Below are 24,834 nucleotides of genomic sequence, written 5' to 3'. Positions count from 1 at the left end.
GGGAAAAAAATCTGGTTCAAAGCCCTGATTAAAGCGATGGTTCGGAGTAATTTCACCCTAGGGTCCTTTGCACCATGACCCCGAGCCAAACACCCTCCCAGAACCTGTTTTCCCTTGGTCGAACCCTGGTCGAGTAGCGCTGTCAGAAACTAGTTTCTGCAGTCGTAATTGGAACCAACTTTTATCTCGTAAATTACCCCACTAATAATGCCCTGAATGGTACGAAACTTCTACAGTAGTACAACTATGTTCTTTACTCATAAAACGAGGCATTGAAAAGTTTGTAAATACACCAGGAGTTTATTTAAATAAGACTTGCCTGATGGATGCTACTATCTGCTACTATACCGCTGCGTCGACGTTACTTCCGTGATTTGGGAAAAGCCCGTAAAAGACGGCCCCTTGGTTAAAATGAAATGACAATACTTTAATCATATTGCTTAGGTTGTGCTGGAAAAAGGATATAACATCAGTCAGTATTGCACATTCCTAAGACCTATAAAGTCTATTAAAATATAGTACTGCAAAATGCTGTGAGTTTTTAAGGGTTAATATGCTGATACAGCTTTATGTTTTTTCCCATTACAGTGTCACAAGGTGGCATATTTCCCGACATTACCTTATCAATGAGGCTATACACAATTTGAGGCAGCCGTGGCCTACTGGTTAGCGCTTCGGACTTGTAACCGGAGGGTTGCCGGTTCAAACTCCGACCAGAACCTTGAGCAAGGCACCTAACCCCTTACTGCTCCCTGAGCGCCGCTGTATCAGGCAGCTCACTGCGTCGGGATTAGTGTGTGCTTCACCTCACTGTGTGTTCACTGTGTGCTGAGTGTGTTTCACTAATTCACGGATTGGGATAAATGCGGAGACCAAATTTCCCTCACGGGATCAAAAGAGTATATATACTTACTTATACGTACGTATACATTGTTAAATAGAGAAAACCCTGTTATCACTCCGTTTAGATATTGGAGCTTACCGCCTTGCCTTACCTAAATAGTGTGATCCACTGGTACGTGCAGACTCATATAAATCTTTTCAATAAATCAGCCATAACCACTCAATTTTTTTGTAGGAAAATATGTCGCAATTGTAAATGCAGCCTTGAAGACCATGATGTGCAGATGAATACAGCTGAAAGCAAGAAAGTGGGCAAGCTGTTTGAGGACACCAAGTATACTGGCCTCATAGCCAAACTGAAGACTGATGGTTTTCCTGCTTATAAAGGCAATATGGTCACCCTTCCAGTTGCAGGACAAGTCAAAGATATTGGGGAAATGGTCACCTTTGAGTGGGCACCACCAGTTGCAAATCAACACTTGGTAAGATTTGTGTCCCCTCCCTGATTTAAATAGTTTTCTATGTACACAAAAATGCATATAATTACAACATAGCCAAATGAATGGCCAAAAGGATGCAGCCTTCAAAAAGGGAGGACTAAGGTAAGGTAAGGTCACTAAGGACTAAGGAACCATGCTTAAAAGTGCACAATAGACAAGACCATCTGGTAACACTTTATATTAAGACACGCATATTCATTATTAATTAGCTGCTTACTAACATGTATATTAGTAGCATACTAGCCATTTGTTAGTCATTATAAGTCACTAATTAATACCTTATTCTGCAAGACCTTATTCTACCCTTACTAGACCCTTAATTAAGAATTTCCCCTATGTAAGCTCCTAATTACCCCTTATTCATAATTATTAAGTAAGTTGTTGCATATTGATTATTACCTAAATATGCATGGCTCAGCATGGGGCTTGTAAAGTGGTAGTACCACAAGAACAGTTATTCACCCCTAATTATACTTATCAAAGATTAATTCACAATTAATTTGGCACTTTTTAACCCCCATGTGTTCCCTAAACTAAAGTTGCCTCCTATTCACACTTTTTAAGTGTATTACAGCGCACACAAGTAGCAGACAGCCAAGTTAGCACAAATACAAAAATCATATTCTGCATTCTTCTGGATGACGACTACATCCTTAGCCACCGCTGCCCACATTGTTGCCGCTATGCTAGCGAGAAAACATTCAAACTCATTTTTTTATTTAATGTAGTTTGTGTTTATCTATGTAGCGTAGCTAGTGAACACATATAGCAGTAATGTGTGACTCCCTCCCCTACTTATATTGTATATTTGATATTGTGGACATGATTTGTGAGACTGTATTTCTAATCATAACCATTTATGAAATCATCCACTTGTTTGCCAGGCAATCAGAAACATAAAATTAACCTGAAACATTGCTTCCATTTATCTTTTTGTCTAATACCTTGTTGTCAAATGTATAGTTTAATCAACCAATAATCCTTTTCCATCATTACAGGTAGCAAGATACATGGAGCTGTTACCACCTGAGAAGCGGCCAGTTGCTGGTACTCAAGGTGCTGAGTATCGCAAGCGGCAGATGGCCAAACAGCTTCCTGAGCATGATCAGGATCCCTCACGCTGCCACGAACTCACACCAGGAGAGGTTAAGCTCATGCAACAATATGTGCGGAAGTGCAAGGATGAGGCTCTTGGTGTAGGAGACCTCAAACTGCCGGAGGATTTGGTTGGGGGGGTGGCACAGTCAGGAGGAAAGGTAGACATTTACCTAGGAGTCAAAACTGAAACTGATTTGAAAGATGCAACCAGACCTGAGTCTGGGTCAGAACAGGCTTATAAAGGGACCATCTCTACAACTGGATCAGCCGGTGCCCAAGGAAGTTCAGGCAAAGAATCCATGGAATCAATTTATGTAAGTGCAATTTTTATTTGCAGGCTGTACATCTACACACTGTTTGAATATGTGACTTATATTGACATAATAGTAACATATTAAGACAATGTATTAGAAGGCTATAATTTTAATCACGATTAATCGCAGAATTCCTATAGTTAATCACGATTGATCACATATTTTATCATATGATTAAAATTCTATTATTTTGCATTTCTGAACTTTCCAGGAGTCCATATTAACAATAAAGCAATTGTTGTGTATCTTGATTGGGATTTAAATGAAAGCAAAGCAATTTACTTTATTAACTGAACTTTAAGACGTAGGTCTATTTGATTATTTCAAATCAAATTTCAAAAGATGTGCAGCAGACCTGAGGCAACACAATATATTCTTCAGGATTTGCGGTTTAGTATGTTGCCACAAAAAGAAAGGGAAGGGAAAAGAAGGGGTTTGTGGCTCCAGGCAATCAGGAGAGAGAATCCCGATGGGAGGCTGTGGGACCCGACGTCTAAATTTGTTTACGTCTGCGGCAAACACTTTGTTAGCTAAAGTCAGTCAGTCATGCTAGCTAAAGTCAGTTGATGTCCGATGTTAAATATGTCTAATCTAATAATGAAGGAATGAATGAAACTTTGCTGAAATGGAGCTGTGATTACATGTCATAGTTCAGCTCCGAGTTAGCCTGCAACACCTAGCACTAGTGCTATTGTAGTTACCATGGTAATGATAAACAAAGCCGTTCTCATATTAAATGCTACACTATCGTGGTTGCACTCTGCATGTTAAATGCGCTATAAAATAGCGACACCGGTCAGGACTTGGAGGAGAGTTTGTATAACTCGTCTGCTGGCTGGCCATAGCATTAGATCGGTATAAATAGCTATAACACTTGGGTAAGGTTAAAAAATGTAATGCACTGAAATTCTCATAGACCCCCATTCAAATATTTCCGGGTAGTTTCACCTAAAAATGCCCGGATGTGTCAAAAAAACGGATTACCCAGATTGGTAATACCCAGATTGTTGGAGCCATGAATACAACGTTCCATTCCATTCGTCAGTGTGTATTGTTTAGTTTCCGGTCTAGCTAGATCCGGTGTGGTGTTGTAGTTGTTCTAACGTTAGTAATTGTTGCAAAAGCATGTGAAAAAACGACAACGTTTGTTACACCAAAAAGAATGTTAATCTCACGATAAAAAAAAAAAAAATAGGTTTACGTTAACGCCGTTAATGACGTGTTTAACTGACAGCAATACTATAAAGTTATATATCAATAACCTTAGATCAAGACCAACTAGTTGCATATTAAGGATTTACCAAGAATAAATCATCTACAGGGCTCCAGACTAACTTTTTGCACTGGTTGCACTGGTGCGCCTAACTTTTTTTCTTAGGTGCACCAGCACAAAAGTTAGGTGCACCCAAATTTTCAACCACATCGCATTTAACACCGCAGCAGGTTCACTTTTTTTCCTTAATTACTGTCCTATACAGGTTGTCCTATGACTTATGATTTACAATTCTACAAGCTTTAAGTGCTTCACTGAGCTGAAATTTAAACTTAAAACATCTCAAGATGTATTAAATAAAAATAGCAGTGAGTAAATTAACAGTGGATGTATTTTAAGGGCTTCAAACTGCACATCTCATGGCTCAATGTTTTACATACTATCCTTCATGATCTTTAGGCCTTGGCTAAACCAGCTCGCCATGCTAGCATCTTTCATAGAAATGTATTTGAGCACAATTTAAAGAGATGTTCCAAGTAGCCTGGGGGATTTTTATGTGATTTTGCAATGATGATTGCAATAATCATTTGACAGCCCCACAATGCAATTTACTTTTTAATTTTAGTATTTTTAAATTTTCAATAAGAACATGGTTAATGCAGTAACGAAATGGTAGGCCTATTATTATAGGCTATTGTGATGACTTGCCATGCTCGATCTAAATGTGTCCATTCAATTCACCGTACACAATGACCACTGTATACATGCAGGGAATATTCGGGCTTTAAATGTAGCAGCGATATTTGGTTTGCGCCAAATACCGGATTAAATTGATTGATGCCATCAGAATGAGTTTACACAACTCGCGCGCAAAACGAATATTGCTGTTAAAAACCAGGTTACTCCCTGCATGTAACTGCGGTCAATGACGCACTCCTTTTCGGTGATATCTGTATTTCTGTCGTTCGAGAAGGCCTTGTATGCATTGTTCGCAATTTTAAGACGTATTTTCATCTGCAATGACTATTATTTGGCGCAAGTGGCATTCCTGTTAGAGTTTAGATTCTCTGCCTGAGCCCGAGCCCGAATTTGACCCGACCCGACCCGCGGGCCGGGTCGGGCCGATATTTTCAGCCACTATCCTCGGGCCGGGCCGGGCCGGGTCCTTGATCAAGCATTTATTTTTTTAAATCATTAGCCTAGGCTACTTGGGTGGGGAGCTAAAGCTATGCCATAGTCAGACTCAGAAATATTATAGCCTATATTTATCAAATTAGGCCTAAGTAGTTAGTAAGTTAGGCTCAGAGTTACAAAATGTCATTTGTAATGTCATCTGCGCAACACGTGTCATGCGCAGCTTCTCCACTCGCACACATCACACCGGGCCTGCTGTGCTGTAGGCCTATTGTGTAGCTTAAGTGCAACGTGAAGCTTAAAGATGTAAAGAAAAAAAAATGAAAACAGGAGAAATAACTTCGAGCAAGTTTGGAGAAAAGTCGGAGGTATGCATTTGTCAGGTATGCTTTGTTGCGTGCATTAAGTGCGCACAATGTTCACCTATGACAGCAAAAAGACTTTAAGATGAACATGAAGCAGGCTTGCCATGACAGAAATAATGATAGCCAGCCTTCAATGTCCTCTTTTGTCACTTCTCCAAGCATACACCTGAGAGTGAAGCAAGCCCTCACAGAGAAATGCGTTGAGTTTTGCTGCAGGGACATATTTTTACGTTGTAAGTGACGTTTCTTCATTTGGATTCATTTGCAATCCATTCCATTCTGAATAAACAAACATAGTTTAGCCTACATTCTTCATCCTCCTTTGCATTATTCATTAATATAATTCTAAACGGATTTCTGTAGCTCAAACAGCTCAGAATTGTAGTTGAGAACGTCAGTTATAATGGCCCACGTATTTAAAAAATGTCGGGTTTAAATCGGGCTCGGGCTCATAATTACAGTTAATGTGTCGGGCTGGCTCGGGCACAGTGTGCACGGGCTCGGGTAGGGTCGGGCTTGATTTTTTGGGCCCGATCTAAGCTCTAATTCCTGTACGTCGGGTTTACGTTCAAACTATTTTTCTGGTGAATAATTATTTCGGACTGAACTTGGTGAAGGGAAGTTTCACTAGGCCTATCGTAGGCAACGACAAACTTGATCATCATCTCGGGCTCGTCTGATCGGTTTGCTGCTGCCAGCCGCCGAAAGGCAGTGGGGAGAGGGGACATTTATCTAGGCCTATGTGACCACACTGTAATGCAACTACATCCACTCTCTGTTTATATATATGACGGGTCTCTGACCTCTCTCTCTCTGCAGCACACGCATTTTCAAATTTACACACAGGCACTGGGCCACGGCCAATCAGAGGGGAGGTCCCGCCCTTCACTATCTGTGATTTGTTTAAACCACGATATTGGCCAAATATGTGTCTGTTATTGAACCAAAGGTAGAGTTTCAATGCGGACACTTTTTCCTCTCTCGAAGAGCTGGTCGCACTGGTGCGACCTCCGATTTTTTTTAGTCGCACTTTTGAAAAATTAGGTCGCATATGCGACCAAATTGGTCGCACTCTGGAGCCCTGGACAGACTTAAGTAAAGGGCAGAATGTGCGCAGGCTGAATAGCGTTTAGTTGCACACTTTTTTGACTTACGCACATGGGAGAATTTGCCCCTATATCATTAGTTAAACATTTTTAAAAAATAACTCGAATTAAATCTTTCTTGGATCATAGAAGAGTTAAGTGTCTTGTAATGTTATTCAAACTGGGTTACTCCTTGCATGTAACTGCGGTCAATGACGCACTCCTTTTCGGCGATATCTGTATCTCTGTCGTTCGGTCGTTGTATGCATTGTTTGCAATTTTAAGACGTTTTTTCATCTGCAATGACTCCTATAAATTTGGCGCAAGTGGCATTCCTGTACGTCGGGTTTACGTTCAAACTTTTTTTCTGGTGAATAATTATTTCGGACTGAACTTGGTGAAGGGAAGTTTCACTAGGCCTATCGTAGGCAACGATAAACTTGATCATCATCTCGGGCTCGTCTGATCGGTTTGCTGCTGCCAGCCGCTGAAAGGCAGTGGGGGAGAGGGGACATTTATCTCGGCCTATGTGACCACACTGTAATGCAACTGCATCCACTCTGTTTATCTGACGGGTCTCTGACCTCCCTCTCTCTCTCTCTCTCTCTCTCTCTCTCTCTCTCATCTCTGACCAACAAGCAGCAAGAGCTACTGAGTTATGTATGACCACATTTTTAGAGGTTTTGCAATGTACATATTCATACACATGGTCCTAGGCAGAAGGGTTACACTTGTTTACATGACACTCAAAAAAATTGTTTTAAGATTATTGTGTTAGTTCAATTAAAACCAGACTAGTAATACATATTACTCTGACTGAAATTGGAGAAAATTGAAGTTCTTCTACTCAGACTAACAAACCCAGATAATGGGATCGAAACTCCTGCATCTATACACTCAATCGGCCTCATATTGGCCTATGTACTCTGTGCATGTGTGCCTCTGGACAACACTACAGTCAGCACTGTGTATTCAGCTTTTCTAGTTTGGTTAGCAGCAAGCTAACTACCTAAGCCTTATGCCACAATGCTGCATACTCCATTACATCCCCCAGAATGTCCTTATTTTCAACAAGTAATGTCAACTGTTTAACTATTTAAAGTATTTAACCACACTGATGATGCAAAGTTCCCTAAATAGGAAAGAGGACAAGTTGCCACTTAGCGTAGTGGAGGAAGACGTGTACTTCAGTCAATAAACCGATTCCCTTCCAGCGTATGAATGCCGTGGCCTACTGGTTAGGGCTTCGGGCTTGGAACTGAAGGGTTGCCGGTTTGATCCCAGACCAGTAGGAAAAATGTGGGCGGAGGAAGTGGTTGAGCACTGCTCTCTCATGCCCACATCCACGGTTGAATTGCCCTTGAGCAAGGCACCTGACTCCTCACTGCTCCCCGAGTGTAGAAAGGCAGCTCACTGCTCCGGGTTAGTGTGTGCTTCACCTCACTGTGTGCTCTGTGTGTTCACTAATTCACGGATGGGATAAATGCAGAGACCAAATTCCTTGTATACGCAAATATACTTGGCCTATAAACCTGATTTACGTGTATACTCAGACAAGGACAGTAGTCCAGTTAAGTGACCTAGTCGAGCTATAACTGTAGGTCGACTTAACTGTGAATGTAATTGTATAGACTTTTGCAGGGGTTTTTTGCCCAAGGTTTCCTTCTGTTAAAGGGGACTGTCACTGCTACTGTTAACTAATTGGTGTTTAGGGGTTGAAGCACCTTGAGACAATGTCAGTTGTTAATTACAGTATGCTGTATAAACATGTAAAAATGTAAATAAAATGAATGAGCTGCAAACTCAGTTGGTGTAAATATTTAGATATTTTTGATATTCATCTTTGGTTATCCATCCTACAGTGTTGCAACCAGTGCCACCAGCAAATGAAAGAAGGTGAGCCAGCAGTATATGCAGACCGTGCAGGTTATGATAAGCTCTGGCATCCATCATGCTTTGTATGCTGCATCTGCACTGAGCTATTGGTGGACATGATTTACTTCTGGAAGAAGGGCAAGCTGTACTGTGGTCGGCACTATGGAGAAAGTGAAAAACCCCGGTGTGGAGGCTGTGATGAGGTCAGATCCACTTTACACATATACAAGATATTACTTTTATGGTCTTTTCAAAATAATAATCCACACTGAAAGACTGTTGTAACTGATAAATTACAATGCTTGATTTTGATTATTTAAAGTTAAGAATTGTAATGTGTCAGCATTTCTGAGAAAGATTGGTGAAATGGTTTAGAGAGAGAGTACTGTAAGTGTTTGTGTGAGTGAGTGAGTGTGAGTGTAAGAGAGCTTTTTGGGGTAACGTGTCAAGCCTGTAACAAGTAGGACCAATTTGTCCAACAAATATGCATGTAAAACTATATTCAATATTCAATAATGCATTCAATAGTGCTATACATTCAGTAAGGCATACTAGAGACTATAACCCCTGATCAATACAGACATTCTTTACCCTTAAAGGGACACCAGGCAAGCTTGATGCTTTTTCTCTACGAAACTCCCCCTCGCTCGGTCTGAAGCTCTTTTCCTTTTCTTTGCATCTTCCGTCAAGGGTTTTCGCTGCTTCTTTGCTGGCTCTGCCATTATATACACGATATATATATAACGAATCACTAGCGTTTCGTTAGCCTGCCTCTGTGCTGTATGCAGGATGTAAACTGATCCTGCTTTGGTCGGCGGGTACGATACACTGAAGTTGCAAGCGGGATATTCTTCCTACAGGCAGTAGGGGCGGGCGAGAGATTCTTCATTCGCCCTGTATCACTGGATCTAGACAAACTTTCGAAGTGGCTTAAATAGCATTGAATGTAGACATGTGGCATCATTTCTATCTAATAAATAGTTTTAAATGTAGGCTATAGCCATTTAAACATGATTTACCTGCTAGGCAGCAGCTTACCCACATAACACGGATTCCCTGGCAGGTGTAATATAAAGAAACAAAATTCCAGTGGATATTTCATGTCTTCTCAAAGACTGGCGGCTGTTAAGAGTGACGTTTTTTGCTTAAAAAATAAACCCAAAATATGTCCGTGAATTTAAGGATTTTAACAGCATGCTGTGAAATTACATGCAGATCTCTTTTATGGAGGAAACCCATGCTAAAATAAAACTCTGTAGTCACAAATTTGATCGTGTTGGTGTGAATATATAGCCTAGAAATCTGCCAGGCTGCCAGGGCTAGTCTAGCAACTCTCCGTTGGCTTGTGAGCTCGAAAAATTAAACTTCTATCACCAGCCACTTTGGTCAAGAAGTGTTTGCTAAATGTAATGTAAAATATCAGGCCAATCAAATCGTGTATAGAGTCGTTAGGCGGGCTTAACATAATGATTGATGGCAGAGTTGCAACGGTTTGGCTTGAATTACTTGCTACTTGAAAACAAATAAGATAATGTTGCTTTTGGCGAACAGTGTGACACGAGTTAAGCTTTTATTAAGTTGGCAAAAGTTTGAACTAGCCAACTAGCTCCGCTGGTGGGAAACGCATGGGACTCATAGCGCTATCCTATTGCGTGCAGAGGGAATTTGAAAGACAACCGATTATCCCGCCCCTCGGACTGAGCACTGCGAACGGTGAGTGCCCAGACTCTACATTTTAATGTGGGTCTGGCTCGTCAGGCTAATGAATATATGTTGTAGTATGTGATTCCTATAGTGTAAAAAAATATACTAACATCTTAGAAACGTTGTAAAATTATTGAAATAGATTAAGAAAGCCACCGCTAATGGTGATTTCAATGGTTAGATTGATTTGTTTAGATCCAGTGAAATTGCTGCCTTGGCAACGCTACGTCATGGCTTCGGTACTCTATTCATGACTAGTAAGTACATACTGCATAGGTATTACTGATGATAATGTGCTTGCTGCTAAGGAACCAGTTTCCACTTTAGAATGGGAACCAATCTCCCAGTTGTTAAGTGCTGTTTGACACAGCAACCTGGGCAGTGGAGTGCAGCGAGGTTGATCCATATACTTGCTTATTCTACCATTGTTCTCCCACTATTTTCTTGAATCTCCCCTTGGGGATCAATAAAGTCTATTTGCGATTAAGCGATTACATCAAAGTTTTTTGGTATATCCAGTTTTAAATATTTTTTTCCGAAGTGTTTACAACTTAGTGTTAACTAATAATTGTTGCAAACTGGACTACGAACAAAATATTAGTGCATTCCTGGATCTACATCCTTATGCATGCTTCCTGCCAGGACTTTTACGGGCTTTTCCCAAATTACGGAAGAAACGTCGACGCAGCGGTATAGTAGCAGATAATCAGGCAAGTCTTATTTAAATAAACTCCTGGTGCACTTACAAACTTTCTAATGCCTCGTTATTGGACTAAAGGTCATAGTTGTACTACTGCAGAAGTTTCGTACCATTCAGGGCATTATTAGTTGGGTAATTTACGAGATAAAAGTTGGTTCCATCACGACTGCAGAACGTCATTAGTTTCTGACAGCGCTACTCGACCAGGGTTCGACCATGGGAAAAAAGGTTCTGGGAGGGTGTTTGGCTCGGGGTCATGGTGCAAAGGACCCTAGGGTGAAATTACTCCGAACCATCGCTTTAAGCATTTCTTATTCTTATAATAAAACCCCAGATACTTAATTATAAAAACTAAACAAAAAATACAAATATCACAATCAACAATAAAAAAATACTAAGCAAAAGACCAAGACAAAAAGGCAACAAGGGCCATTCTTATACTGAATTATACAATAAACATGATAAGCTCAGTCAGGAAACACTGATTGATGCAGTTGATTGGATTGTCCAAAATCTTTCTTTTTAGTAAACTATGTGTACACGAACAATGTTCTTAATGCTCGAGTTCATATGTAGAGACACTGATGATGCTTCGATCAAAGTTTCAAGTTATGTCGAGCCTTCTTAGTGTGAAAAATAGAGATTTTGACCCGACCATGTAGCCTATTAAACTACAGTTTGACTCGGGTACGTTCGTAGCCTATTTCAAGTGACAAAATCTATGACTAAAGTTTAGCTGACGATATAACATCCTACTCCACTGTGACTTTGTTCATGACACTCCTGTTAATAGGCTTAACTATTATTTACATTTGCTCAAAGATTTCATAAGTATAAGTCCTTTTCACTCCCTACGTTGATGCATTGCAAGCGATCTGCTTCAGGGGCGGGGACGTAGTAATTGAAACACCATGCCTGGGTACGTAATCGCTCTCAGGGACGCCCTCTGTTCGCTGGTTGGTCGGCTGCCCAACCGAGCGTGAATCAACCTTTTCCAGACGGAGTACTGTAGGGAAAAGAAATCGACCGGAAGTACGTAGACAGGCCAAGGCCAGGCTAAGCTCCAACAACTTGCCTCCTCAAATGCCAGCACTTCTATCGATGAAGCTGTGCTCCACCTTTGCCAGGCTACGGGGATCCTTCGGAGGAAGCGCTACATGCACAGAGGGTCGCGTCGCTCCTTTACCATCTATCATCAAGCAACGGAGGATGCTTGATCCCGACTCTGCAGTCCCGGTGTGGCTCTCCTGTGTGGTCCACTCCTGTAGGCAACTCTGCTCACCGCAAGAAAGTCTTCCATCAACACCTCATCACCATATGGACTATGCCTGTTACCGCTACTGCTGCTACTGCTGTTGGAGAGGCTAATCTCTGCCGGGTAAATCTCTCTAACTGCGGCCCCTTCCAAGAACGTCATGAACTGGACTCTTCTTTGGTTAAGTTTGCTGTTTTAAATGCTCGCTCTGTTTCCAACAAAGCATTTATTCTGAATGACCATTTTACGTCCCACCATCTAGACTTTCTGTTTATCACCGAGTCTTGGCTAGGTTACGGGGACGCTGGCGAGACACGCCGCTCCGTCTGGCATCATGTTTTTGTTTGTTTTTATGTAATGTTCGTAATTTTATGTAATGTCATGTTTATTTTTTGTATTGGTTTGTCTAGTTAAATGTTTCCCCTATTTATTTATGCTATTTTTGATAGTTTTCGTGTTATTCTTAGTCCTTTTTACTCCTAAGTCAGCTGATGTCGTTGACATTTGTCCATTGGGAGCTTGCTATGGCTAGCTTTTGCCCTAGCTGGGCATCGGACATCCTTCCATCTATCCGTGAGCGGTGCAGCACTTCACTGTCTGGTCGAGGGGATCTCTCTGGACAGCTGGACCTAGGCTACTCTGCGAAAGATCTGCCGTGGCCGCCGAGCTGTTGCTGACCTGCGAGTTGCCATGCCAACTGCAGACTAACTGGGCCTCTGACATCCTTCCATCCATCCGTGAGGCCATCCTTAAAAATATTTTCGTTTGCCGTAACCCGAACGACCCTGTCAATTTAGAACCGACCCAAATATTTTTTTTCCCCCTTTTAGTCCGACCGACTTGCCGGTTGTAAACTTGCGTTAATACCGACCGATTGTTTTTTTTACTCTAAACAACCAATACAAATGCAATAAAATAACATTTATTTTAGTAGGCCTAAGTATTGTGAATATAAATTGCCTACATGCAAACGTGGCTCACTTAAATAAAACCCTGTGGCGTCATCTCTACACCATTGGTTTTACGCATGTCACACTATGGCTTCGTTTCATTCACACAAACTGATTTTACTTGGCACGAAGTTCTGGAAGAACTGTGGCCAGATCCCTTCTCCCCCCCTAGTCTAACGGTGACCGTGTCGGAGTATTGAAATTGGTTGTGGTCTATTTAGCATTTCTCAAAATATGGGTCCGCAACATGGAGACTGCTGTTCCGCGGAGTCGTGGAGTGAAATTTGGCCCGGTGCTTCATTTGATAATTTGCTGCGCAGTTGATCAAGAAACCGCGGATCGACGAAAAAATAAAACAAACGTGTCTGCTATCGATGTCATTAAACATGGAGCCCTACAATTAAGTGGTGGTATGAGCATTCATTCAATGCGCGTCTGCGCGAGAGAAACTGAAACTAATCGATAACGTTGGTATCAAAGCTCCGCTTCAACCTGTTGGAAGGCTATTTATTTATTTAACGAAACTTAATAGAACGACGTTTTTTGGAACTTCCCTAGAAACAGAGCAGAGACTGTATAATACACTGTATAGCATTGAGTACTGTATAGTCAAATTTCAATATAACGTAGCCAAGAGTTATTGTAGCCTTCTTTCTGGGTACATGTAGATGAGCCCTATGACCCCAAAGTCTGCCATGACCGGGCCTCAGGTCAAAGAAGTTTGAGAAAGGCTGGTCTATATAACCTGCATCAGAATGAGGTTGGCAATGGTGCGCCTGAAGGCACAGGTTGAAGACCCAGTCAGTTACGTCACGATATGCACATTTGTGTAAATTCATTCCTACGTAATCGCCATGACCAAAATTATACTTTTTTTTAACTTTGAATCTTGAAAAAAAAAAATATTGACCTACCTACCGACCCATTTTTTTTTTTTTTGGCTGTTACTGCAAACAAAGATATTTTTAAGGATGGCCTGAACAGTGCACTTCACTGTCTGGTCGAGTGGATCTCTCGGGACAGCCGGACCTAGGCTCTACTCTGCGAAAGATCTACCGTGCCCGCCGAGCTGTTGCTGACCTGCGAGCTGCCTTGCCAACTGCAAACTAACGTTAACGGTGAAGAGCTGCATTCTCACGGAGCAACAAAGTCGCTGTTAAGTCCACCGAATTGCGGATCTACACGATCGCTCAGTACTTTGGACTGTGCTTCCATCATCTCCAGACTGCAGTCAGGCTTAGCTTCTAACGTTAACGTTATCTCCAGACTGCCAGTGAATTCACCGGGTTGGTCAGTTGCTAAAGAACTTTGTTGGCATTGCATCGGTTGTAAAGACAAAGCTCTGTGCGCAGTTTTCACGGATCATCATTGCCCTTGGACATTTTCAGCTGGTTTGGAAATTGGACTAATTTTAACATCACTTTTTCCCCTTTTAAAATATATTTTCTTTTTTTTATTTGTTTATTTGTTTTGTTGTCTGTGTATGTCTTGGTGTCACGGGTACGCTGGCGACTACGCCACTCCGTCCGGCATTTTTTGTATTTGTTATTTTTTAAATGTATTTGTCTTGTCTTGATGTCATGGGTACGCTGGCGACTACGCCGCTCCATCCAGCATCTTTTGTCTTGTTGTTATGTGTCTTGTTTGTGGAGCGCTTTGGATTGCACTATGTGCATGTTAAATGCGCTTTATAAATAAATCTGACTTGACTTGACTTGGCTCTCTGGTGATAACATCATTGCACTTGGTGACCTTTGCCCTGCTCACTGTAGTTTTTTAAACTCACCTAGGGTCTCTGGTCGTGGTGGTGGTCTAATTACAGTTTTAAATGTAGAATTGTACCAACTGATCTGTTTTCTACTTTTGAACTACAGCTGTTTAAGATCAATGCATCTGTACTTTGTGCCGTAGTCTACCGTCCACCAAAAATTAATTGTAATTTCATTCAAGCATTTGCTGAACTTCTATCTTTTATGGCCTCTCGTGCTGATAAGTTATTAATCTTGGGGGACTTTAACATCCACATATGCTGCCCATCTAAACCTTTGGTAAATGAGTTTTAGGCCTTGTGGACTCTTTTAACCTTGTGCAGTCAGTTATGGCCCCAACACATCAGAAGGGTCACACACTAAGACCTAGTGTTGTCCTCTGGTTTCTCAGTTTCCAATGTTAAAATAGTTGATACTGGTGTGTCTGACCATTTTATGATTTTATTTGAATCTTCACTGTTTTGTCCCCCCCCTCCACCCCCCTCATCCTACTCTATTGTCAGAGCTATTAATTCCAACACAGCCTCACAGTTCACTAATACTTTTATACTCTCTTTCACCTGCTGTCTCAGATTCTCTTTCCACCTGCACCGACACTGAGGATCTACTTACTCTTTTTAATACATCTTGCCTTGCCACTCTTGATTCTGTAGCTCCTTTAAAACAAAAGTGGTGTAAATCCAATAGGTCAACTACTCCTTGGCTAAATTCCACTACCTGTTTGCTCAGAAAGGCTTGTAGGAAAGCAGAGCGAAAATGGAAAAAAGATAAACTACAGGTCTCCTATGATATATTTAGAGATTCTCTTAAGGCTTATCAAATCACTGTCAAAGCATCAAAGGCAGCTTTCTATGCTGAGCTTATTCACAAAAATGCTCACAGACCAAAAGTGTTGTTTAACACAATTAATTCTATCATAAATCCTCCTACTACAATGTCCTCTCTTCCTGCTACAACAGAAACCTGTGAGATGTTTCTCAATTTCTTTATTGACAAAATTGACAACATAAAGTCTCATATCACACCCTCAATTTCTGATCCTGCTTTGTATCAGTCTGTAGTTTGCCGCCTCCAACAATTCCAACCAGTCTCTTCCTCACAGTTGTCAGACGTGGTCTCTCATATGAAGCCCTCTTCTTGACACTCTGATATTCTTCCATCTCACCTTTTCAAAGAAGCTTTTGCGGCTATTTGCCCTTTAATCTTGAGCATCATTAATAGCTCCCTGGCTAATGGAGTAGTACCCTCTGGCTTTAAACACGCTATTGTGCAACCTCTCCTGAAAAAACCTTCCCTTGATCCCATTGATTTGAAAAATTATAGGCCCATTTCTAAACTGCCCTTTCTCTCTAAAATCTTAGAAAAAGTTGTTCTGTCACAAGTCTCTTCCTATTTAAACACCTCTAATATCCTTGACAAGTTTCAATCTGGTTTTAGACCACTTCATAGTACAGAGTCTGCCTTAGTTAAGGTCCATAATGATCTATTGCTCTCTGTTGACTCTATTGGTCTGTTGACTCTATTGGTCCTGTTAGATCTTAGTGCTGCTTTTGACACCATTGACCACAAGATCCTTTTAAAACGCCTGGATGTTGAAGTTGGTCTGCAAGGCACTGTATTAAATTGGTTCAGATCTTACTTAACTGATAGATCTTTTTCAGTGCATTTAGGCAATGCTTCATCGTCATCTGCTCCCATTAAGTGTGGTGTCCCCCAGGGTTCTATTTTAGGGCCTCTATTATTTTCTTTATACATGCTTCCCCTGGGCTCCATTTTCAATCAATTCAATATTCGTTACCACTGCTACGCGGATGATACCCAATTTTATATACCGGTCGCCCCTGAAAATTCCTGCTCATTGACAAACCTTTTTCTTTGTCTTAATGACATTAAGAATTGGATGGCTAACAACTTTTTACAGCTAAATGACAGCAAAACAGAAGTAATTTTTGGACCACCAAATTCTGTCAACAATGTAAGCAAGTCTCTTGACCATCACAGTGTGGTCAAGAACCTAGGTGTTTTCCTAGACTCTTCTCTGACTTTTAATAAGCAAGTCAACAACTTAGGACAATAGCAAAGCTCAAGTCATCTCTCCTACAGTGATTTAGAAATCCTTATACATGCCTTTATTTCCTCTAGGCTTGATTATTGCAACTCACTGTATGTAGGTGTAACTAAATCTACTCTAAACAGACTCCAGCTGGTCCAAAATGCTGCAGCCAGATTACTGACTGGATCTAAGAAACGTGACCACATTTCACCTGTGTTGGCTAAACTGCACTGGCTTCCTGTGGAACAAAGAATTAATTTTTAAATTCTTCTGTTTGTTTTCAAAGCTTTACATGGTTTAGCACCTCAGTATTTATGTGATCTTTTAATTCCTTACTGTCCTCCTAGACCTCTTCGCTCATCTTCCCAGTGTCTTCTTTGTGTTCCTTCTGCCTCTCTTAAATCCAAAGGTGACAGAGCTTTCTCTGTCTATGCTCCCCAGCTTTGGAATAGCCTTCCTGATGTTGTGAAATCCTGCCCCACTATTAGTAGTTTTAAATCCAACCTAAAGACCTACCTCTTCTCCCTAGCTTTTAACACTCCCTGACTCCCTCACCTCTTCCTTTTTTTATATGTTTATATGTATGTATATGTATTATTGTTATTATTATTATTATTATTATTATTATTATTATTGTTATGTATTATTATTATTATTATTATTATTATTATTATTATTATTATTAAAGAAATGTAAAGCACTTTAGTGCAATGCTATTGCTTTGAAATGTGCTATGTAAATAAATTTGACTTGACTTGACTTGACAAAAACCAACGCTGCACACCCATTACTCTCGTTTGAATTACTCACGGACCTGTGATCGGATAGATATGCCACGCATGTCAGATGAAAGAGGAGACACAGAGCTATAATTTGATACTAAGTACATATAGCTTACTTCATATAGCTCGACTTACCTCACGTTTTTGTCTGTTTTTGTGGCAAAGCATGTTTATAATCCAACGCTATTGTGTGTTTTTCTATGGAAAAGAATGTTCATAATCCGGTTTTGAGATCCTAGCAAATTCCTGCATGGCATCCAATTCAATGCTCATATTTCTTCCCAATGTGTTTAACAAAGAAACACCTTTTTTGCCTTTACTTTGTTCATGGCAATGCAGTAAAAAAGTTGTAGAGAATCATGAGTGCAGACACCATAGGCACAGACAGGCTAACACGTACACTCGGGTCAAGTCAGGTCAGATCAGTTTGTGTCACAGATATGGAGCGCAGGAAGGTCATTTTTAATCACTAAATAAAAAAAATATTTCTGTAAGGCGCACACCACAAATGTCTGTAAATTGCTCAGCCCCAGAGAATCCCTCCACCATGGCAATTATATTGCCAGATTCAGGACCGTTTGCCCTACACACACATGAAATGCATGTAGAGCTATGAGCTTGCTGTGGTGAGATACATGTCAAAATACACATTCTTTAAAAATCAAAATAAAATCAATGCTAGTACTAATACATGAAATGATTCGACTCTGCTGAAAAAAACAATATATAATATGTGTGTGTGGCACTTACAATGACCAGATTAAATCCTTATGAATAAAGGTAGTGAAAATGCCCTAAAAACAGCTTAGGGTTCTAAGGGTTCATGGGTGTGTTTGGGGCGTAACATCATTTAAACCAATGAGAATGACATCTGTTATTCCCTTTAACAGCGTGAAGCGCGACGTCAAAGAATGCATCAGTATTTTGACAGTCAACGGCGCATTTGAAGGAGTCTGCTTGCGAGACCGTATGGCACAGTCATTCTACTAAACCATGCTTTACTAAAACCTAGCATAGTATAGCCTTCACGCATTTGCACTATTATTTGAACTCATTGGCAAAGTAAAACTAACTTCACTGTGGTGTCAGTCAAAGTCAAAACAGTTATACACAGTAAGTTACTTTCACTATTGACTGACAATGGGTTACCATCGAAAACATAGGCTGGAAAAAGCAACACTTACCCTAATATTGTTCAAATGACTGAATAAAACAACGTTTATCCTGCAGAGGAGTTGCTTATATCTCGTGACGGTGCTCCATATGTGTGTCTCGCCTCTCCCCTAATCACTTTTAACTGTAATTACCAATTTGCAAATGATGGTGAATAACTACTCATCGTGAGCTGTATCTTTAAAAATGTTGTGCGGTGTGCACCCGCCAATATGACTGTTGACAATGGGCTCTTAAAATAACATCTCTTCTTTCTCTTGGTCAGTAGCATAATGCGTTTTAGGTAGTGTACAATAGCGATTTTTAGACAATGCGCTAGGCCACTCCCTAGGTTGTTATTTACCACACCCCTGGGCTCATTGTTTAAAAACTAGACGTGCAAAATAAGAAAATAAACTTTGCGCTGGGTGGAAAACGAGTTATATGCCATGCGCCAGGGTGCAATATAGGGGCCTTATTTTTCTATTGCCTTACCTTCTATTACCTTGCCTACTCTCTTATATGTCCATATTTATTTTATGCTGGTCCATATTTATTTTATGCTGGTCTCTAGATTTTATTCTTGCACTGTTGGACTTACTCATTTGCACCATCACCATGACCCTCACTCCCCGCACCATCACCATGACCCTCACAGAGCACCTTACCTTACCTTACTATGCACAGAGAATCACAGGCTCAGTCCCTGCCTCAGTCATTGCAAGTGCCTCATGCTTAATCACCCCTTGTGGATACTGTTTTAGACTTGATTTAGATTTAGTGTTATTTAGTATAATTTGTATTTTAGTATATTCTTTATCTTCTACTGTCCTTATTGCTTAGTTGTGTTTTTTATATTATATACTTTTATTACTTTTTCTGCTGTTAGTGAATGTTGTGTGTGATGTCTGTATGCAATTGAGACCTTGAATTTCCCCTTGGTATCTATCTATCTATCTATCTATCTATCTATCTATTGCATTTCACATTATCCATTAAGTCAACATTGTCTTTGTACCCTAATCCCTAATATAGGTGAAAATACGGGATCATTTTCAATTAGCGAAAAGTGACTATAGAACTTCAAAAAGTCATATACCACTTGTTTTTCCATTTCACTTCCAAAATAGAATAATGAATGAACGCAAAAGTACACAGACCAAATTATATGCCATTCCTAAATGTTTTGTATCTGAATCTGAACTATATATTTGCAAGATTCACAAAAAAAATATTGGCCAGAATTGTTTGTGATCTATTGTTCAACATCTTAGCACAAGAAATAGCTTTTTGAAAAGTTTATGTTCACACAGAAAATCAGAAAATGGATTCATAACATTCTTACTGTTCTCAGATGATGCTTAAGTTGTGCTGAATACAAGTATATGTGTAACTTCTGTATCTGGTTTTAGATAGGTGGAAAACATGACAAGGTGTGTCAGACTACCTCAGAAGAGTGTGTCAGACTCCAGAAGTTTTTTTGTTCAATGAAACTTTGGTCTGAAGGATAGGACAAATTTTCACCTGTGTGTGTGTGTGACATTTGTTTTTTAGTTGATCTTCAGTAATGAGTACACCCAAGCAGAGGGCCTAAACTGGCACTTGAAGCACTTCTGTTGCTTTGACTGTGACTGTGTCCTGGCTGGGGAAACATATGTAATGGAGAAGGATCATCCTGTCTGCAAGTCCTGCTACATGAAGAACTATGCTATGGTGAGGACCAGTGTTACACATCATTCACATTATTGGCTCATTTAATTCTTAATTAATTGACTTGGACAAGCTGGTACAAGATACACCAATTTTTGTTTCCTCTGGACAATTAAAGTGTCTCTCTGTCTGTCTGTCTGTCTATACAGTAGTACAGATAGTCAATAAAGTAACATAACAGTTAGTTATTTACCTTGATTAATTAAATTCAATGTTATTTATATAGCGTCAAAACAACTTTTTTTCTCAAAACACTATTTTCTCAAGGCACTCTAGTACGGAACATTCTCTCATGCACGCCAATATCAAGGCACAGATGCCTGCAAAGTAGGCCTATATAGGATAGCCTACCCACTCCCCATACAGTGATATATGATTGACTTGATGAGCGATAGAATTAATATATGTATATATACTCTTTTGATCCCATGAGGGAAATTTGGTCTCTGCATTTATCCCAATCCATGAATTAGTGAAACACACTCAGCACACAGTGAGGTGAAACACACACTAATCCCGGCGCAGTTAGCTCCCTGCTACAACAGTGGCGCGCGGGGAGCAGTGAGGGGTTAGGTGCCTTGCTCAAGGGCACTTCAGCTGTTCCTACTGGTCGGGGTACAAACCGGCAACCCTCCGGTTACAAGTCCGAAGCGCTAACCAATAGGCCACGGATGCCCCAATTAGCGCTAATGAAAGTAATTATTATTGAAGTAATTATATTTGAATCAGCTTTTTACCACCTTAAATTGCCAAACCTAGAGGGCTGTAGTGTTGTCACGATACCAAAATTATGACTTCGATACAATATCTGCCATAAATGTCTCGATGCTCGATACTGAAACGATACCACAGCGAAATCCTAAAATAGCTGGAAAAGAAAGGACGCAGACTTCCTCCAAGTATATTGAGTCATTTGTGTTGAATTTGGTGCACTTTTGTAATGTGCAGGTCAATTCTGGGTTCTAAACTTTTAAACTTCCTATATAATTATTATTAGTAATATATAGTTCATTTCATTTACATATAGTTATAGTTCATTTACATTGTGTTTTGTTTTATTCAGAGCTGAAAATGCAATGGTAGCCTATTTGACAGAAGACAGATGTAGGTTGTTAGTGACAAAATATTAGCTTTCAGTGTGTACGATCTCTCTGTAAATTATGTTTAATTCAAGTGTTTCAATCATCCCAGCTCTCGAGATTTTACCTTGAGCATTTTTTATGTTTTCTTTGAATGACCTGTGTGTATGAAATGCGCTATATACATAATTAAAAGTGAATTACAAGCCTGGTAGGCACCTAGCTATGTGAGAGATATGCGTTTCAATTGGCATACCATGTGCTTCATGTAAATGCTTAGATTAAGTGAAATAAATTATTGAAGACTTCAAAACTCACTAGTTCCATTACACAATGGCAAAGACCACTCCATTTCCAGATCCATTTTCCAAATCACAGTGAGTGCAGCCTATGTCAAAGTGCCCAGGCTCTCACAGTCTATAACAGTAGTGGGAACCGGATAACTCGGTGATCTCTTGAATTTCTTCTTTGTTGCTTTCATGATTTCCTTTTAAAAGTTTTGGTAACACTCTATAATAAGGTGCCATAATAAATAGCAAACTAGTTTTTAATTACTTAAAAATTATTTTAGTAACAATTAACAAGTATTAACAAAGGGTTAGGTAATTACAGTGGGTATCAGTTAAGTTTGGACGGTTTCCTGCATTATTTCACGCACCCATTTTCTCGGCAGAAATGGCACAAACTGCAGTTGACCCAAACAACCACCAGGTGGCTCTTGGGAGTTCTGCCACTACTATTTTTGATGCGACTTGACTTACTGCTTCCATGACGCATCCAGTTTCCAAGTCAGTAGAACAATCAGAGACAGTTGAGCCATTATCAAACATATATGATAATACAATAGCGTGAGTTTATATATCTTATCAGGGGCGTTGCCAGCCGATTTTGCCGGGGCTTCAGCCCCGAATGTTTTGAGTGTAGCCCCGAATGTATTTTGCAAAGTTGACTAACAAATATGAAACCATTATTCGGATCATGCATTGGAACTGTGAGATGAGATATGAGATGGACCTATTTATCAAATGTAAAAGCAGGACACGGGTTTCCTCTCACTCTCCTTCATGCAGCAGATCTAACTTGAACGTTAGGCTACCATAATTTAAAACATAGGCTGCTTAGAGCACGCGCACGGTAGTGCTGGGCGGTATACCGGTTCACACCGTAAACCGGTGTATATTTTCGTTATGATATGAATTTTTAATATACCGCCATACCGGTGTATTTGATTACACAACGTTTGGAACGCTGCGCCGCGCGACAGTGTTTCAGACGGGACTTTTTTCACATGCACGCATGGTGCGACTGCGAGGCAGGCATAGTGAGGGTAAACACAAAACACCTTAAGTTTTTCCCCTGAAGTATGACCCTTAAGGCTTAATTTATCCTTAGGTAAGGGGTTTATTTAAGGGTGTTGCACAGAATACCTTAAATCTTTTCTTTAGTTAAGGAAAAAACGTTAAATGATACTGCATTGAAAGGGATTTACTGTCACGAAAATTCTATTGATATTGTTCAACAGCTGTAACTAGCTGGCTAGTAGGTTGTATAGTTAGCAACCCACCGAACACAGTGAAGTTTAATGATCTTATCATTCATCTCACCTTTAGAATATTCGCTGAAATTATCCAGGTAGCAAGTAAAGCATGTTATAGACATGAACTGAGCAATTCTAGCTGTTAATTTTCTAGTTGTTAATGTTTTGCCTAGCGAACCGAACCGAAGCTCATGGCAGGCTAACAAGACATCTACATCCACATGAAGTTAAGGTTAGCCTACCACTAACGTCATGCAAACCACACAATAACAATAAGGCATGTTTCTGATAGGCCTATTTGACAGAGTAAGCATATTAGCAGAGAGGTTTTATTTTAAATTGTATAATTTTCAAAAAAGTATAATTATTGCAAGTTGCACTACTTTTTGTATTGGTTTTATACGTTTTATTGGTTATATAAGATGTTTGTGAAATTTGCACAGTAAAAGTTCTGTATTTTGACTGCAATTGTCTTTGCATTCTGATTAGATTCTTCATTAGAATCATGAGTGGCTCTTTGTAAACAGCATCATTTTCTGGGGCCATGCAAAACTGCATTACCACTAGTGTGGAGTTATTCTACATCATGACAGTAAAATAGATCATCCTTAGTCAATGTACTGCAGCAATTCCTCTCTCAACCTGTAGAAAATGCTGTGAACATCTGATTATGCATGAAAAAAAAATACCGTCATATACCGTGAAACCGTAAGAATTTTGAAAAATACAGTGATATACATTTTTGGTCATACCGCCCAGCACTAGTGCACGGTCAGTCAGTTCCAGGGTTGGGCATGTCATTGTTTACATTTCCTATTTAGTATAAGAAAGTTATAAGGAAATCATAAAGGCAACAAGGCAGGGGCGCCGGAACGAGTTTCAAAGTGGAGCCCAAAATCGCATGCGCTGTATTTTCTCTTTCTTGCGCAAACAAAATGTGTGCAAATAGCCTGCGTAATTCTGCTTCATAAAGTTGAACAAACACATGTGGTAATTTTATAGATAAATAGAAATAGCCTACTGTCATGCAGTTTATGGGGTAGGCCAACTTGGAGTGAACTTACACACGGGAGATTCTTTCTCTAGGCTACTCATAGCTGAGCCAAGTTGGGTGTAACGTGTCATTAATCACGTTACAGTTCCTACAGTGTGCGAGCAAAGGGCAACCAGAATATTGGCAAAAAATAGAATTCATCGAAGTAGGCTGTTTGTTACCTTACTACTGAGTGGGAAACAGTGCTCAACTAACTAGCTAATGACTAGTCTGATGTCAATCACACCACGGCTACAAGCCAGGACTGTTACTGTTTTCAGTGTGAATAAGAGCATCTAGTATATTTAATTACAGAAGGAACGCAACTCGCAAGCGCACTTCACTCAAAGCAGTTCAATGTTTTACATGTTGTGTGCGTGTCACCATTCAACATCGTGAAGGAGGGTGCGCGAGCTGGGCAGCACTTCCATTAAGGTCTCTTTCAAAATGTCCTGTTACAATTGCAGCTGCTTCCGATTGTTGAATATTTAGAAAGAGCCTACATGACGGTAATACAGAAATACATTTTGGAGGTACAAACTCTCCCTGCTCCTGCTTCCATTTTACATTGACTTGACATTTTTAAAATTGAATTTTTGCGACGTTCTCCTAATGTGCCTTTTGCACAAAAAAAAACATACTCGCCTGTTCTGCTACTAGGCCACTGAAAGGAACAACAGAAA

At 40.1% G+C, this 24,834-nt stretch overlaps 1 protein-coding gene across 1 annotated transcript in view; it reads left to right on the top strand.

Annotated features, from left to right (window-relative positions):
- The window catches only part of tes (testis derived transcript (3 LIM domains)), a 57,206-nt gene that overhangs the window by 18,461 nt on the left and 13,911 nt on the right, over window positions 1-24,834 (top strand). The window contains exons 3-6 of the mRNA XM_076302496.1: window positions 1,079-1,325; window positions 2,342-2,755; window positions 8,415-8,630; window positions 20,347-20,505. Of these exons, the coding sequence (XP_076158611.1) occupies window positions 1,079-1,325; window positions 2,342-2,755; window positions 8,415-8,630; window positions 20,347-20,505 (1,036 nt within the window). The remainder of the gene's footprint in view (window positions 1-1,078; window positions 1,326-2,341; window positions 2,756-8,414; window positions 8,631-20,346; window positions 20,506-24,834) is intronic.

The sequence above is a fragment of the Alosa pseudoharengus genome, unplaced genomic scaffold (assembly GCF_046254945.1).
Source record: "Alosa pseudoharengus isolate Yale_2024_CS ecotype anadromous, Long Island Sound unplaced genomic scaffold, YU_APseudo_1.1 YU_APseudo_1.1_scf_10, whole genome shotgun sequence".
NCBI lineage: Eukaryota > Metazoa > Chordata > Actinopteri > Clupeiformes > Clupeidae > Alosa > Alosa pseudoharengus.
This window is presented reverse-complemented; position numbering and strand designations above follow the sequence as displayed.